Genomic DNA, 17,893 nt, shown 5'->3' with positions numbered 1-17,893 from the left:
CTGATCTGTATACACAATTCCACATTAATAGATAGCACACAAGATAATACAAGAGGGAAGATGAGTTCAATATAATTTCATTAAAGTGTCACTGATAGGTTTGCAGTGCTCATTTGGATGTATCTGTTACTATTCGTTTAAATGATCTCAGTTGTAACGATCACTCACTTGTACAGGTGGAAAAATCTATGCACACGTCACAGTGAGGAGCACAGCGTCTGCATGTGCCGTCTTCTGCCACGTAGCTCATGGGGCCGCAGTTTTGTCTGCACTGCCCGTTGGCCAGATGAAGACCTTCTTGACATGAAAGGCACTGCGTGCTTGTGCCGTCGCAGGTCAAACAGAGTTCATCGCAAGGTTCACATGTCCCCGGCTCAGTCTCAAAATAACCTCTGCAAGAAACCCAGGACAAACAAGATGGTTTCCTTCTTGCATTCATTAACATATTCACGTGAATTCCAGGGCTAAAAACAATGTTGTCACGGGTTGCCGACGCAAGGAGTTTGAAGGAGCACGAAGGAGACGGCGGATCAAAACAAACTTTTCAAACTTAAGTCTTTAATAAATCCACAATGGAAAACACAACCACTTTAAACGATGTTAGACAGGACAAAGAAACTGGGGAAAAGCAGGGCTATAAATACTGAACCAAACGAGGAACTAATGAGTAAATTAACAAGGAACAGGTGACTATCTAATAACGAGGACAGGAACCAAACCAAATAAGGACAAACAGAAAACTAAACAGGAACATACACGTGACAAATGTATGCTGTATTGCTAGGTTTTCTTACATCTATATACATTACGAACCCCAGTTTGGGAAAATTCAGCATCGCGTTAGTTCAGGCAGGCCACATCAGTCAAGCTCGCATCAGCCGACAGTCAGCTGTTCCTGACGTGTACCAATCCAGTCTTGACACTTATCAGAAGTGGTCTATTTAAATTCCCATTCTTCAGCGTCTCTTCCATCGCATCGCTGCTTGCAATTAACTCCCTCCTCCAACCCCAACTCCACCTAACTGAACCTGTAATCTGATCTGACTTTTATTTCCTTATACAGTTCACTTCATTGCAAGCATTCTCTATCACGTTTTTTTACAACTCATGTAATTGTGAATTGTAATTATGTATGCATATAATGGTTTTGTTTTCCCCCAGGGGGTTGTCTTGCTGCTCTCCCTGCTCTGTCCATGAATGGCTGCATGGACAGGCGTGTGGAGTGTTGCCCAGAACAGAACCATACCGCCAACACTAACTGTATGCAATATAATTGTAATAAATACAGTATCTCACAAAAGTGAGTACACCCCTCACATTTCGGCAATCATTTTAGTATATCTTTTCAAGGGACAATATTATAGAAATGAAACTTGGATATATTTTAGAGTAGTCAATGTGCAACTTGTATAGCAGTAAAGATTTACTGTCCTCTGAAAATAACTCAACATACAGTCATTATTGTCAAAAAAGCTGACAACAAAAGTGAGTACACCCTATGTGAAAACAGCTATACGTTGTTTAACCATGCAACGCCACATGTCCTATTCATCATGTTCATGTTTTTGTCTGCTTGACAGGACCGTACAAATTTGTGTATCTTGTTTTAGAGCAGTTAAATAACGACCCCAAACACACCGTCAAGATGACAACTGCCTTGCTGATGCTGGAGTGGCCAAGTATGTCTCCAGACCTGAACCCTATTGAGCACATGTGGGGCATCCTCAAGCGAAAGGTGGAGAAGCACCATGTGTCTAACATCCAACAGCTCCGTGATGTCTTTGTGGAGGAGTGGAAGAGGATGCCAGCAACAACCTGCGCAGCTCTGGTGAATTCCATGACCAGGAGGATTAAGGCAGTGCTAGATAACAATGGTGCCCCTACAAAATATTGACACTTGGGACACAGTTTTGACATGTTCACTTAGGGTGTACTCATTTTTGTTGTCAGTTATTTGGACAATAATGGCTATATGTTGAGTTATATTTAGAGGACAGTAAATTTGTACCTCTATACAAGCTGCACATTGACTACTCTAAAATATATCCAAGTTTCATTTGTGTAGTATTGTCCCTTGAGGAGATATACTAAATTTTTTGCTGAAATGTGAGGGGTGTACTCACTGTATACTTGACGAAAGTGGTCCTGATTGAACCTTGACATAATGTAATGTTTGATGCACTTCATGTTGTGCTAATGGAATAACTAATGTAATATCATTTCTTTCTCTTTAGATTTTTATAGCAATATGGTGTGACATATCTTTTTAACATAATCAATGTTATGAACAAGTTAGGTCAAAAGTAATCTAAAAGTAATCCAAAAGTAGTCTGATTATATTACCTAAAATGTGTAATGTAATGGCTTACGTTACTAACTACAATTTTGGTAATGTAATTATCATTAACAGACTACACTTTGTAATGTGCATAGTAGATATTTCAACAATATTAAAGGCTTCAAAGTCAAATCTAAAATCACTTTAATATTTAGGGGCTGTTTACACCTGGTCACTTCATGCGTTTTTTCGGAACGGATAGCTATCCGGATTGTGAAAAGACTAGGTGTAAATGCCCAGAAACGCATTCGAGACTGATACAAATCCGATCGCTCAAACCACTTCAGGAGGTGGTCTGGGCGGCATTCCAGACGAAACTGGACAAGTGTAAACGCATCTGGTTGATGAAACCACATATGCTGTGAGTAGCACAGTATCTCTTCAGCAAGCCGACGCGCAAACTGCCGCGAATGAAACCGAAAGTAAGTCGCAGACGCTCAACACACAATCATCTTCATTAAAAGTAGTGAGACTAACCTATCTTTCCAGTGCTGATGCCGCGCTCTCTCCTGTGGCGTCTCTGATATTGAAATTAGCTGATAATGAATCAAATGCAGCGCATATCTATTGCTTTCATTGACGTGAACTCCGTTAAATTTGCATATAGCGTGGGAATTGAAGAACGGATATATATCTATTTTGCAAAGACACATTTATGTGTAAATGGAAACGTTTTAACAAATCAGACACATATCCGATCAGCGAAAACGCATGAAGTGACCAGGTATAAACAGGCCCTTAGGATCCATAAAATATAAATATTTGATTTATGTTATATTATAGATATAGTATAACTGTCCAAATCTTTCTTGGGCCCCTGCACGTTTCGGAAGTTCCAGCCACAGTGACTCACTCTGGACACTCTGACCAGCAGCTGCCCTGGAACAGATAGAGTTGGTAAGTGTCCGTCTTACAGCTCACACACTCGTCTCTGCTCTCACAAGCCTCACAGTTAGCAGAACACCTCTCACACAGAAGACTGGAGCTGTTCGCATAGAAACCCAGAGGACAGCGGTCTACACACACGGCCTCCTGCTCCAACATGTATCCTGTTGAGAAAGCAAAAAGAGGTGCGAAGAGCCTATTAAGTAGGCAAATGTCTTATTTATTAATTAAGCGCTTTTGAAACAGGAATTCATTAAAAGGGAACTTTGGCCGTCTGTTTATCAGTTGGGAGGGAAAGTAAAGCTAACCTATACGTTACCGGTAGCACATGTGATGCAATTCTGAGCCTTGGGACCGTAACATGTCAAGCAGGATCTATCACAGTAACGGCAAGTGCGACTTTCCCCTTAAAAAAACACATGGTTATTATAACTGTTAGTTCTTACTACTAAGAAAATATTAATGACTTAGATGAATTCCTAACTTAAATCTTTATAATTTCTTATTAGATATGTGTTAATATATCAATTAATATATTAAGTAAAATGTTTACAGTCCCCAAAACTATTCTAAATTTTCAGCGTAAAAAAATTGGAAAATGCCTGCTAAATTATCACCAGCGTTTTAAATGTATTACCACTAGATGTCCAGCAGAGCACAGTATTACACCAACTATAACAGACATAAGCAATCTAGACTAAACGGCAAGTTTGCAACAGAGGGTGGACTTATCCTTTTTTTCTCATGTTAAATGGCAGGAGCTCTTTCTCACCATCAACATATTGGCCTTCCTGGCAGCTGATCACCGGGCACTTCCCGTAAACTGGGCGGCTCCAGCCACTGCATCTGTCACAGTCTCTCACTCCAGGGCCGTGGCAGGTCAGACAGGAGTTGTGACAGGGCTGACAGCGCCACCCTCTGGAGTCTTTAAATGTGTCTGCTGGGCACTCCTTCACACAGGTGCCATCTTTTTCAGGCAAAAAGAATGACAGTGTTATGATTTTCATCATAAAATAATAATGAGCATAAGAGACTTCTTTAAAAAACACTTAAAAATCTTCCCGGCCCCAAATGTTTGAACAGTAGCTGTTCACAGGTGATAAAACAGTTGTGATATTTCATTGTATATTAACATAGTAATATTCAGGAATAAATAGGTGTGTATAATCCCAAAAACTTGAACATTATCATGGATGAATGAAACTCTCAGATTCAGAAGCACAGCACTAACCTGCACAGAATTTCCATTAACTATATTTGCATCCCATATTTCCCATTCAAATTAGTGAGGGAAACAGTGCTGCTGTGCACAATATCCTTTCTGTGAAGTACATGCAATGCTCTATCAGGCGTTTCCAACCTTTTTTTCCTTATTTACATAATTACTAACTATTACAAAAATTATATACATATATACATACATTTTTGAATCTTTCAGTAAATGAATGGGCAATAAATGAACCCCCCCCACAACCCCTATTTAAGTTAAAAGTATGGAAGCCATTTAAAAGGTCAATAAATACATTTAAAATGCCAATTGTGACTTTTTTCTCACAATTCAGACTTATTCTTGCAATTCTGAGTTTATATCTCACAATTCAGACTTTGTCAGACTTGCGAGATATAAACAGAGAATTGCGAATTCTTGTGTGCAATTATGTATTGAGTGTGTTGCAGAAAGAGATTCACCTTTAAACATTATATTGAAAATATATAAATATTTAATATTCTATAGTTAATTATTAATACATATATTGGCATTTCTATGACTTTTTTTTTTTTTTTTTTGGCTTTATTGGCATGTCAGCAAAACATTCAAAGGTATAGTTCACCCAAAAATGAAAATTCTGCCATTAATCACTCGCCCTCATATCGTTCCAAACCTGTAAGACCTTTGTTCATCTTCGCAACACAAATTAAGATATTTTTAATCGACATGATGTTGAGTAATTAATGACAGAATTTTCATTTTTGGGTTATTAAGTTTCATTATAAATGACCCATTGGAGTTTTGATCATCAGGGTTTCTTCACAAGCATCTCTAAATGACATAGCTCTCTACAACTGGATAAATCAAAATGCCTTTAAAGTAGTATTAATTTTAAATTGTAGCTTTAAGCTAGACTTAACCAGCCAACAGCTATGGCTATCAGACAGGAAAATGAGTGTGAACTTTAGCAAGGCATTCAGAGGAAGTAGCATACGCACTGTTCAAGAAGTATCCAGACTGGCAAGTGAGACACAGGCTATCGCTCCAGCAGTCCACACACGGCTCCGGGCAGCTGATGCACAGTCCTCTACCGCGGTCCTCATAGGTCCTCTGGGGACAGTGCTGACGACACTGCTGTCTGTATCTACACACAGAGATAACAAACAATAGACTTGTCACATATTGAAGCTAAACACTGATTGCTTTGCTTTAAGCAGGACTTCAAAATATCCCTTGAGGGCTGTTTTCTAGAATAAACATGCATGGATGAGCCATTACAGAATGCTATTTGCGCTTTTTCTGTGTTCACTAGAAGAATTATGCAAGAAGGTAATGTCGAAAACATGTGGCTTTGCGCAATCTTGCAGCTCAGTTGTGAGTGCGGTTGTGGAGAATGCAGAAGACGACCGAAATCTTTTGTTCTTTACTGAGATTGTACAGCCAGGACCATTGGGAGCCATATCGTTTTTTTGGGTTTTTTTTATAAACCGTGTTTATTATCGTTAAAAATTAGAAGTCGCATAATTTGTGTCTAACTTAGATAGAAATTTGGTGTGTTCGCAACAGAGTTAGGTAACTAAAACTGTATAAATACAAATGTGTTACTTTAAAGGAAATAAATGTTAATTGAAATAAATAAAATATGAAAGAAGTTCAAGGAAACATCTTAATTTGATGTACTAAAATATCCAAAAATACATAGTTCAGGCATGAAACTCTAACTAATCACTAATCGCTAATTAAACTTATATTACCCCTCCGCCTCCCCAGCACCACCTGTGGAGATCTGCTAGGGGGTCTACATTTCTTGCAGTCATTATTTTGACTAAGCTGAACTATTTATTGAACTTTGGAAACGTTCAATTTGCAAAATAATTTTGAAACATTATGATATATTTCACATACATTGCATGCGCAACTTTGGAAACAAAGCTAATTAATTCATTTGAATTCAACACAGTGAAGTTAGTGAACTTAGCAGCTGGTTGAACTGCAAGGTTCGAGTATATAACATACTCAAATACAGTGCACAAAAGTGTTTGGTGAAAACTCTTTAGTTGTCTCACTATCAACTTCACTATCACTATCAGCAGCAACGTCTTTGTAGACTTACTTTTGAATCAAAGACACTCTGATTCACAAGCTCCTCCTTCAGGGTGAGGAATATAATGCAGGCTGAGATTATGTGAGCCCAGGGCGGTTGATTTCAGTGCTTTGACAGAAAGAGTAACCAGAGAAGCCAAACCACACCAGAGAAATGAACACCATCCCAAAACCACAGCGTACCTGCCTACAGCAGTGTTACTGCAGTTATTCAGCCATCCAACTTTCAGATGACAATAGAAATTAAAGCATAAAGGTCCTTGCACACCGAGTCCGAAATGTTCTTTTTTTCTCCATTTTTTTCATACAATAGTCGTCATCCTTTCCTATCAAAATGCTTGTTATGGATCCGAAAACGCAGAAAATCTAACCTGATCCGAATTTTTTTATGATGGACGAAAGTTTCAGATGCAGTGTGTAAATGTGATTGACACAATGTGAGGTTGTATTTATTTTTTAACGTGCGAAATATTCGGACGAAAATTTCAGACTCCGTGTGCAATGACCTTAAGAGTGGAAGATCGTACTTTAAAGTCTTGATTCCATCATGATTCTTAAATCGGTTGTATAGACAATTTGGGAAGAACACAATCTTTAAATCAACCAATCAATCTTCTGACTGACTGCAGTGTTTATGAGGACTGACTGATAATTATCCAGTGAAGTTATAAAAGAGCTTTCATATTAAAGGAAGAGAGGAAATGAGGGACAGATTAAAAGATCATTTAATGGCACCTTGGTCTCTCCTTATCAAAGAAGGAAACTCCTGCCAGGCACTTCCTGCTGTGTTGCTATAAACAACTGGGACTATTTAAGGAATGACAGCTGGAAGCCTTATAACACTATCATCAGAGCTGCTCAACAAGACATTAATACAGACAGATTGACATTTCAAGCATGGACATATTTTGTTTATTTTCCTTTACCATCAAAAATAGTTTGAAAAACAGTCTGGACTCAATAGTTCGGTCCTGATTCAGATCATATTTGAAATCCTCACTGCCAAGGCAAACTAAAATTTAGAAGCTTTTAATTAATACTGTGTATTAGAATTTATACTACCGTTTAAAAGATTTTAAAAACTTTTATTCAGCAAGGATGCATTAAATTGATTAAAAGTGACAGTGAAGACATTTACAGTATAATGTTTAAAAAAATTATATTTTAAATAAATTTTAAATGTTTTAAATGTTTTTTCTATTTCCATTATTTCTATTCACCAAACAATCCTGAACATATATATATATATATATATACATATACAGTGAGGAAAATAAGTATTTGAACACCCTGCTATTTTGCTAGTTCTCCCACTTAGAAATCATGGAGGGGTCTAAAATTGTCATCGTAGGTGCATGTCCACTGTGAGAGACATAATCTTAAAAAAAAAATCCAGAAATCACAATGTATGATTTTTTAACTATTTATTTGTATGATACAGCTGCAAATAAGTATTTGAACACCTGAGAAAATCAATGTTAATATTTGGTACAGTAGCCTTTGTTTGCAATTACAGAGGTCAAACGTTTCCTGTAGTTTTTCACCAGGTTTGCACACACTGCAGGAGGGATTTTGGCCCATTCCTCCACACAGATCTTCTCTAGATCAGTCAGGTTTCTGGCCTGTCGCTGAGAAACACGGAGTTTGAGCTCCCTCCAAAGATTCTCTATTGGGTATAGGTCTGGAGACTGGCTCGGCCACGCCAGAACCTTGATATGCTTCTTACAGAGCCACTCCTTGGTTATCCTGGCTGTGTGCTGCGGGTCATTGTCATGTTGGAAGACCCAGCCTCGACCCATCTTCAATGCTCTAACTGAGGGAAGGAGGTTGTTCCCCAAAATCTCGCAATACATGGCCCCGGTCATCCTCTCCTTAATACAGTGCAGTCGCCCTGTCCCATGTGCAGAAAAACACCCCCAAAGCATGATGCTACCACCCCCATGCTTCACAGTAGGGATGGTGTTCTTGGGATGGTACTCATCATTCTTCTTCCTCCAAACACGTTTAGTGGAATTATGACCAAAAGTTCTATTTTGGTCTCATCTGACCACATGACTTTCTCCCATGACTCCTCTGGATCATCCAAATGGTCATTGGCAAACTTAAGTCGGGCCTGGACATGTGCTGGTTTAAGCAGGGGAACCTTCCGTGCCATGCATGATTTCAAACCATGACGTCTTAGTGTATTACCAACAGTAACCTTGGAAACGGTGGTCCCAGCTCTTTTCAGGTCATTGACCAGCTCCTCCCGTGTAGTTCTGGGCTGATTTCTCACCTTTCTTAGGATCATTGAGACCCCACGAGGTGAGATCTTGCATGGAGCCCCAGTCCGAGGAGATTGACAGTCATGTTTAGCTTCTTCCATTTTCTAATGATTGCTCCAACAGTGGACCTTTTTCACCAAGCTGCTTGGCAATTTCCCGTAGCCCTTTCCAGCCTTGTGGAGGTGTACAATTTTGTCTCTAGTGTCTTTGGACAGCTCTTTGGTCTTGGCCATGTTAGTAGTTGGATTCTTACTGATTGTATGGGGTGGACAGGTGTCTTTATGCAACTAACGGCCTCAAACAGGTGCATCTAATTTAGGATAATAAATGGAGTGGAGGTGGACATATTAATGGCAGACTAACAGGTCTTTGAGGGTCAGAATTCTAGCTGATAGACAGGTGTTCAAATACTTATTTGCAGCTGTATCATACAAATAAATAGTTAAAAATCATACATTGTGATTTCTGGATTTTTTTTTAGATTATGTCTCTCACAGTGGACATGCACCTACGATGACAATTTCAGACCCCTCCATGATTTCTAAGTGGGAGAACTTGCAAAATAGCAGGGTGTTCAAATACTTATTTTCCTCACTGTATATATACAGTGAGTACGGAAAGTATTCAGACCCCCTTAAATTTTCACTCTTTGTTATATTGCAGCCATTTGCTAAAATCATTTAAGTTCATTTTTTTTTCCTCATTAATGTACACACAGCACCCCACATTGACAGAAAAACACAGAATTGTTGACATTTTTGCAGATTTATTAAAAAAGAAAAACTGAAATATCACATGGTCCTAAGTATTCAGACCCTTTGCTGTGACACTCATATATTTAACTCAGGTGCTGTCCATTTCTTCTGATCATCCTTGAGATGGTTCTACACCTTCATTTGAGTCCAGCTGTGTTTGATTATACTGATTGGACTTGATTAGGAAAGCCACACACCTGTCTATATAAGACCTTACAGCTCACAGTGCATGTCAGAGCAAATGAGAATCATGAGGTCAAAGGAACTGCCTGAAGAGCTCAGAGACAGAATTGTGGCAAGGCACAGATCTGGCCAAGGTTAAAAAAAAAATTCTGCTGCACTTAAGGTTCCTAAGAGCACAGTGGCCTCCATAATCCTTAAATGGAAGACGTTTGGGACGACCAGAATCCTTCCTAGAGCTGGCCGTCCGGCCAAACTGAGCTATCGGGGGAGAAGAGCCTTGGTGAGAGAGCTAAAGAAGAACCCAAAGATCACTGTGGCTGAGCTCCAGAGATGCAGTCGGGAGATGGGAGAAAGTTGTAGAAAGTCAACCATCACTGCAGCCCTCCACCAGTCGGGGCTTTATGGCAGAGTGGCCCGACGGAAGCCTCTCCTCAGTGCAAGACACATGAAAGCCCGCATGGAGGACTCCAAGATGGTGAGAAATAAGATTCTCTGGTCTGATCAGACCAAGATTGAACTTTTTGGCCTTAATTCTAAGTGGTATGTGTGGAGAAAACCAGGCACTGCTCATCACCTGTCCAATACAGTCCCAACAGTGAAGCATGGTGGTGGCAGCATCATGCTGTGGGGGTGTTTTTCAGCTGCAGGGACAGGACGACTGGTTGCAATCGAGGGAAAGATGAATGCGGCCAAGTACAGGGATATCCTGGACGAAAACCTTCTCCAGAGTGCTCAGGACCTCAGACTGGGCCGAAGGTTTACCTTCCAACAAGACAATGACCCCAAGCACACAGCTAAAATAACGAAGCAGTGGCTTCACAACAACTCCGTGACTGTTCTTGAATGGCCCAGCCAGAGCCCTGATTTAAACCTAATTGAGCATCTCTGGAGAGACCTAAAAATGGCTGTCCACCAACGTTTACCATCCAACCTGACAGAACTGGAGAGGATCTGCAAGGAGGAATGGTAGAGGATCCCCAAATCCAGGTGTGAAAAACTTGTCGCATCTTTCCCAAAAAGACTCATGGCTGTATTAGATCAAAAGGGTGCTTCTACTAAATACTGAGCAAAGGGTCTGAATACTTAGGACCATGTGATATTTCAGTTTTTCTTTTTTAATAAATCTGCAAAAATGTCAACAATTCTGTGTTTTTCTGTCAATATGGGGTGCTGTGTGTACATTAATGAGGAAAAAAATGAACTAAATGAAAAATGATTTTAGCAAATGGCTGCAATATAACAAAGAGTGAAACATTTAAATGGGTCTGAATACTTTTCGTACCCACTGTATATACATATTATTATTTTTATTTATTTTTTTTTATATTAAGAAACTTAACTATATTCAACACTGATAATAAAATGTTTCTTGATCAGCAAATCAGCATATTAGAATGATTTTTGAAGGATGTGACACCGAAGACTGGAGTAATGATGTAAAATTCATTTAAAAATATATAGATTTTAAATATATTAAAATATATATATTTTTTTAATTGTAATAATATTTTAAAATATTACTGTTTTATTAATGCAAAAAAAAATGTTATATAAATGTTAAAATAATTAATTTAAATGTAAATAATTACATTTCTATCAAAACCATTAAAGGGGTCATCGGATGCCCATTTTGCAGGGTTTTTTTAGGGTCTTAATTAAAAGCCTATAACATACTTTGGTTAAAATTTCTCAATGGTAGTCAAAATCAGCTCTGTTTTCAGCAAGCCGTTTTTTGGTCCATGTTGCTTTAAATGCTAATGACTCTGCTGACTCCGCCCCTCTCTTCCCTGGAGTGAGGAGCAGTACTGCTTAACATAGACATACATATGCTGTTTACTTTAGCCGTGAAACTGGCAATGTTGGGCAGTAACTAGTTACTAGTAACTTAGTTACTGTAATATTATTACTTTTTGCAGTAACTAGTAGTGTAACTAATTACTAATAAGATTTCAGTAATATTACAGTTACCATCCATAAAACAGCTTAGTTACTTAGTTACTTTTGATGCCTCAACCCCGCTGATTTAAAATCTAACAAAATAATTCCTAGATTTATTTTCATAATTTTCATGACTCGCACATGCATGTGATGTCCCCAGTGCAGCAGGCAAGCTTGGAATATGGAAAAGCTTACATTCAGCAGATAGAAATATTGCATTATATTGATTTTGTCAGGAAAAAAGATGATTTGAACACTGATGTGTACGTTGCGACTTTACTTTACTCTGGCATTACATCCCACCCATATCCCTCTGATCAGCATGTGGTACATTATACTACTGTAATTAAAAATCTTTAGGGAAAATTAAACAGTTTCTTACAAACTAATGTGATTTGATAATATACATAATAAATATAATCATATGTGGGTAACGGAGAAATTCCAATTAGCTGCAAGCTACACATGACAATGAGATAATACCACATTTATGTAGATCAGGGATCGGCGCATTCACTTCAAAGTGAAAGTAACATTAATCCTCTGCGTCTTCAGCATCTCAGGAGTAAATGACGACTGCTATATTCATTATTACATCCAACAACAAAACACCTCAATCGCTTAATCTGAGACATATTGTCTTCCCCTGCACCGGAGTCAACACAATGGTGGACAGCTCTCAGCTCACTCAGTTCAGTCAGCTCACTCGGGGCGGGTCTAAGGTAAGACGGCCCTGTCAATCAACTATTGTCGGAGGGGTCTGTGCAGAACTACATCATTCTGACAAGAATCTCAGAACAGCCTGATTTGAGAGAGGGGATTTTAAAATAGGGATTTAAAAAAAAAAAAAAAACACTGGGTGGATTTTTATCATTATAGGATGGATGTGTACACACACTTCCGACACACATTTATGTTCAAACAACTTGAAAAGTGAATTTTGCATCCGATGACCCCTGAGAAAAAAATTTTCTAACCCCAAAACTGTAGAACAGTAGCGTGTGTGTGTGTATATATATATATATATATATATATATGTATATATTCCATAAATAATTTTTCCAATAATTACAATATCATATTATAATAAATATAATAAACCAAAACGTCCTGAAAATAAATCTTCATAAAACCATTAACTAAATTTATATTTCTGAAGTTTAAAAAAAAAAATCTTTATGTACTGTACAGGCATATGCATAAACTCTTGAAATTAGTATCATTTATGTATGCATTTCTTTATGAAAATAAAATTTAAATTCATTTTAACTTTATTTTTATTTACGATAGACAGATTTTGAGATAAATATAAAATTTGACTTGCATTTTTGGTCATATTGTTTATTTGTCATTTCATAGTTTTGATGGCTTCATTATCATTCTAAAATGTGGAAAATAGAAGCAATATAAGTAAGAAGGATGAGTAGATGTCTTCAAAAATGTGCAGGTATTAAAATCATAAAAAGAATCAAGATAAATCGTAACGCAAAGATAAACTGAATAAAACTACATGTTTGCGCTATCTTTAACAAATATCCTGTTGTAGTTAAGCAGTTGATAAGCATGGCTGATCAAGTGCTCCGTCTGAGACACAGAGGTGCCTCACTTTGGAACTCAAGACTTAAGCAAGATGTTTGAGCGAGACGGCGGACAACAGCTGCCATGGCAACAGCGCAAGCACAATGAAAGCATGAGGAATGTTCGGGGGGGATTAACATTGCTCTTTTCCTCTCTGAGTGGACATTCATTAGTCAGGACTCTCGTACAAGACACTCCAACCCTCTGAGCAAAGAAAGTCCTTCAGTTTCAACCGAGCAAGGAGGAGATGGGCTCAAATTAGTGAGGAGAGAGAGAAAGAAGACAGATTGAGTGAGCTGAGGGAAAAACTCATAAGAGGTGCCTCTATGTCGAGCAGTGTGGATCTCAGGTAACCGGCCGTGAGACTTAACTGAAAGTGAAATCTGATGCACACAATAGCTGGAGGCCACAACACAGGGAGCAACACACAATCAAATCTCTGTTCTCTTCATAGCATCTCTGCAATACGCTCCAAAAGACCTCAACACAGCTTAAAGGCGTAGTTCAGCTAAAAATGAAAATTTGCTGAAAATTGACTCACCCTCAGGCCGTCCAAAATGTAGATGAGTTTGGAGAAATGTAGCATTACATCACTTGCTCACCAATGGATCCTCTGTAGTGAATGGGTGCCGTCAGAATGAGAGTCTAAACAGCTGATAAAAACATCACAGTAATCCACACCTCTCCGGTCCATCAGTTAATGTCTTGTGGAGTGAAAAGTTGCATGTTTGTAAGAGACGAATCCATCATTAAGACATTTTTAGCTTCAAACCATTGCTTCCTGCTAAAATATGAGTCCTCTGTTCATAATTTTGTTTTCTCCAGTGTTTTTATCAGCTGTTTGGACTTCTGACGGCACCCATTCACTGCAGAGGATCCATTGGTTAGCAAGTGATGTAAATAATGCTGAATTTCTCCAAATTTGTTCTGATGAAGAAACAAACTCATCTACATCTTGGATAGCCGGAGAGTGAGTACATTTTCAGCACATTTTCATTTGAAATTAAATATTATAGCAGCGGGAATAGAACGATTTCTTAAATACAATGGAAACTTACAAGAAGTAGCCATCTGTGCAGCTGTGACAAACCTCTGGATCATCTGTTGTGGACACACAACAGTATTAGTGAGTATTAATGAATAATCAGTCATAACATTACATAAATGAATTGCATTGTTAAAATACTAAAATGTAAAAGTGTTTGTTATTTACCTGTGGAACATGTTTTACAGCCAATACCACAGTCTATACATTCTTGCGTATCCGGGTCCTGAACCTGACCTGTGGTTCAAGCAAATGTCTGTGAGTATCATATGTGTGTGTGTGTGTGTGTGTATTTGCATGCTACATGATTGTTTAGAAGATATACAATAGTTAGTTCCTATCCTCAATTTTGATTGGCCAAATGGCATTCAAATTCAACTTTACAAAGGGTCCATAAATCAGAAATACTGTCAATAGCCAGAAAAAGAAAAAATTGATATGTGAACAAACAACTCTGTAAAAATGTAAAAAAATATAGACAGGACCAAACACTGGATCATTTGGTATATGTAAATGCTACTAAAGTGGAGATTTCTGATTTCTTTTGTGAAAATGGCCTTTGATGAAATTTACATACTCACATAGATAAAGTGGATTAATAAATTAACACTTAAATGTGTATTTTGAATTATTTTTTTTTTAATGTGACCAGTGCCTGAAAAAAAACAATGGATTTGCCTGTAGTGTAATGCCTAAATATTGAAGGGGGTGGGAAGTTTAAATTAGATGTGTCTTTTATTTTATTTAACTTGTGAAACAGAAAGGTTCTTCAGATGTTAAAGGTTCTTTATGAAACCATTTAGACAAAAAAAGTTTCTTCTATGGCATCGTGAAACGCCTTTATTTTTTTTATAGTGTGCACTTGTACTATGCCTTTAAACTATGTACTCTTTAAGTGAAGACAAAGTAGATAGTTTTGAGTGTGTACGAGAAGAGTAAGTAAGTTTTGAGACATAATACTATGCTATAAAATTGCATCTTGAAAACATGGGCTGCTCTATTGTGTAGTTACATGCATAAAGTGCTGCAGGGATAACACATTTTTGTAGGCCAAAACCTTGAAACTCAAACTTTCAGGAATTGATTGATTGATTAAAAGAGACTGAAAGAGTTATCGGAAGCTTAAAGGCAGAGATGTTGAAGTCATGCAACCTTGATGCAGTTCATTCATATTCTTTTTTACTTCTGGTGGTTGTATTTAGGCTTCAAAATTCAGAAAATCTGTGTTCATTTGTGAACAAAACCAGTTTATTTCACAAAATCCAAAAGGCAATGGAAAAATCCTGTTAAATGTTTGTCGAGGGAACCAGGGTGTTGTTAACTTCAGGTTGGCCTACAAAAATACGCCATCGCTGCAGGGCTCTATTCTGTCATCTAAACCGGCCTGTCAATGCATTTTATAGAAAGAGAGACTCACCAACTCCACACAAAACTGTCAGACAGATGCCGCTCTGAAGATTGTAGCCTTCCCTGCACTTAGCACAAACGTTGGCGTCAGCACAGATCTCACAGTTAGGCATGCATGGAAGACAGGAGTACTGCTCTCGGTCAGAATAAAACTCTCGTGGGCAGTGTAGCCTGCAGTGGCCCTGATACAGGAAACGCTCCTTCCCCTCCTCATCTGAAATCACACACAAAATACATTTAACATCAAATGACCTTTATTTGAAAAATGATCCAGTTACACTGATCAGAGGATAGATTCATGTTTGAATTTGAATTGCTTAGAAATGTTTGTGTGTCTATTTGTAACCTGCTGGTTATATGGATCACTGGCATCCTCTTAATAAATCACCGCATGTTTTCCAAGCAGGTAACATTATGACATAGGTCATGAGTTATTCCAACACTAGCAGCCGAGGGCGAATGTCATGAATGTGCATGTTTATTTGGACGTTATTTTCATGACAATAAAGTCTAGTTGTCACTATTGTAATGCATCAGGACATTGTACTTTTGAGCTTTTGTTATTCTGTTTTTGTAATTGTTGTTGCAGTACAACAAATCATTACTGTGATGTATAAATACTTTGCTGTTTAAAAACACTGCAAATATACATAATTTATTTAAGAAATTAATACTTTTATTTAGCTTGGGCACCTAGTACTTTTACACCGTTACAAAAAATAAATAAATAAATAAACATTTCAAATAACTGCTGTTCTTTTGTACTTTTTATTTATCAAAGAATCCTGAGAATAAAATAAAATATCAAGTAAGTTTCTACAAAAAATATTAAGCAGCAAAACTATTTTCAACACTGATATAATAATGATATATGTTTCTTCAGCAGCAGATCAGCATATTAGAATGATTTCTGAAGGATCATGTGACACTAAAGACTGGAGTAATGATGCTGAAAATTCAGCTTTGCATCACAGGAATAAATTACATTTTAATGTATTATTTAATATATTTAAATTGTAATGATATTTCATAATATTTCACAATATTACTGTTTATATCATATTTTTTATCAAATAAATGCAGCCTTGGTAAACATATTGTGACGGATCAGTGGCCCTCCCCTCATTATCATCACCACCCGTCCCTTATTCGCCGCCTTCACCAGGCTCCCGACTGGAGTGGGTGGATGAGAGGAGGGCGTGGGATCAACGCGGGCTGGCGGCGTGTGATGAGGCACAGCTGGACTGAATGAAGCCTCATCACCGCCGCTGTTAAATGCCCAGCGCCTCTCCTCGGGAGACCGGTCTCTTCCCGTGCATGCACGCTGGTGTCCTCGTGGGTCCAGGAAGGGTGCGTGAGGGACATCGCGCCACCGAAGACGTGAGCTGCCGAACCCGCGGTCCGGACGAAAGCCACACCGTATTACGGCCGTCGGACCAGGATGTCGGGCCGTACAAGTCCTACCAAAGGCCGTGGACGACGTGTAAGAGCCGCCGCTATGATGAAGCCGCCGCCCTCGCGCCCCGGACCCGAGTGGGAGCGCGTGCGGCCGCCGGACTCCGCCCCTTCCCTGGACCCTTCCTCCTGGAACACTGCCCTCCTTCACGAGCCCCGCAGCACGACGAGGACACCAGACCCCCTGTTTATTTTGGACACTTCTTCCCCTGGACACTTTATTTTGTTAATAAAAAGCCTCTCCGAGGCCTGACGCCACACCCACTGTGTCTGTCGTTGGCTCCTCCCGTCACAATATGAAGAGTTTATTTGCAAAAACAGATAACTCCGTTTTTAAAATTGTTTTTTTACTACACTGTAAAAAGTGATTGACTTAACTTAAAAAAATTGAGGAAACCCATTGCCTTAAAATTAAGGAAATAATAATAATAATAAAAAAAAAGTTAAGTGAACTTGACCATTCACTTAACTTATTTTTTTAATTATCATTTACTTAAAAATTTTAAAGCAACGGGTTTCCTCAATTTTTTTTAAGTTAAGTCAACTTATCACTTTTTACAGTGTATATTATCATGTTTTTATTCTGTTTTATTGTGTTAGTTAGCTTTATTTTTAAATGATTTTTTAACTTAATCAAAATAGCCAAACTGCAGTTTCATTGAGATTAATTGGAATGCACAATGAAAAACATGATTTTTAAAAATTGTTAAAACGGAGTTATCTGTTTTTGCA

The 17,893-nt window shown here is 38.2% G+C and overlaps 1 protein-coding gene across 3 annotated transcripts in view; it reads right to left on the bottom strand.

Annotated features, from left to right (window-relative positions):
* LOC131534864 (proprotein convertase subtilisin/kexin type 5) overlaps positions 1-17,893 on the bottom strand; it is a 30,193-nt gene that overhangs the window by 9,344 nt on the left and 2,956 nt on the right. For 2 of the 3 annotated variants that reach the window (XM_058767951.1, XM_058767953.1), the window contains exons 2-9: positions 15,717-15,920; positions 14,468-14,536; positions 14,313-14,355; positions 5,432-5,577; positions 3,996-4,190; positions 3,543-3,629; positions 3,192-3,387; positions 169-392 (exon numbers count right to left, since the gene is read on the bottom strand). In XM_058767951.1, coding sequence (XP_058623934.1) covers positions 169-392; positions 3,192-3,387; positions 3,543-3,629; positions 3,996-4,190; positions 5,432-5,577; positions 14,313-14,355; positions 14,468-14,536; positions 15,717-15,920 — 1,164 coding nt within the window. The remainder of the gene's footprint in view (positions 1-168; positions 393-3,191; positions 3,388-3,542; positions 3,630-3,995; positions 4,191-5,431; positions 5,578-14,312; positions 14,356-14,467; positions 14,537-15,716; positions 15,921-17,893) is intronic. The other variant, XM_058767952.1, reaches the window with a different exon arrangement.

This window comes from Onychostoma macrolepis, chromosome 25 (assembly GCF_012432095.1).
Source record: "Onychostoma macrolepis isolate SWU-2019 chromosome 25, ASM1243209v1, whole genome shotgun sequence".
In the NCBI taxonomy this organism is placed as follows: domain Eukaryota; kingdom Metazoa; phylum Chordata; class Actinopteri; order Cypriniformes; family Cyprinidae; genus Onychostoma; species Onychostoma macrolepis.
The sequence above is the reverse complement of the archived record's forward strand: the minus strand, read 5'-3'. Positions and strand labels throughout refer to the sequence as shown.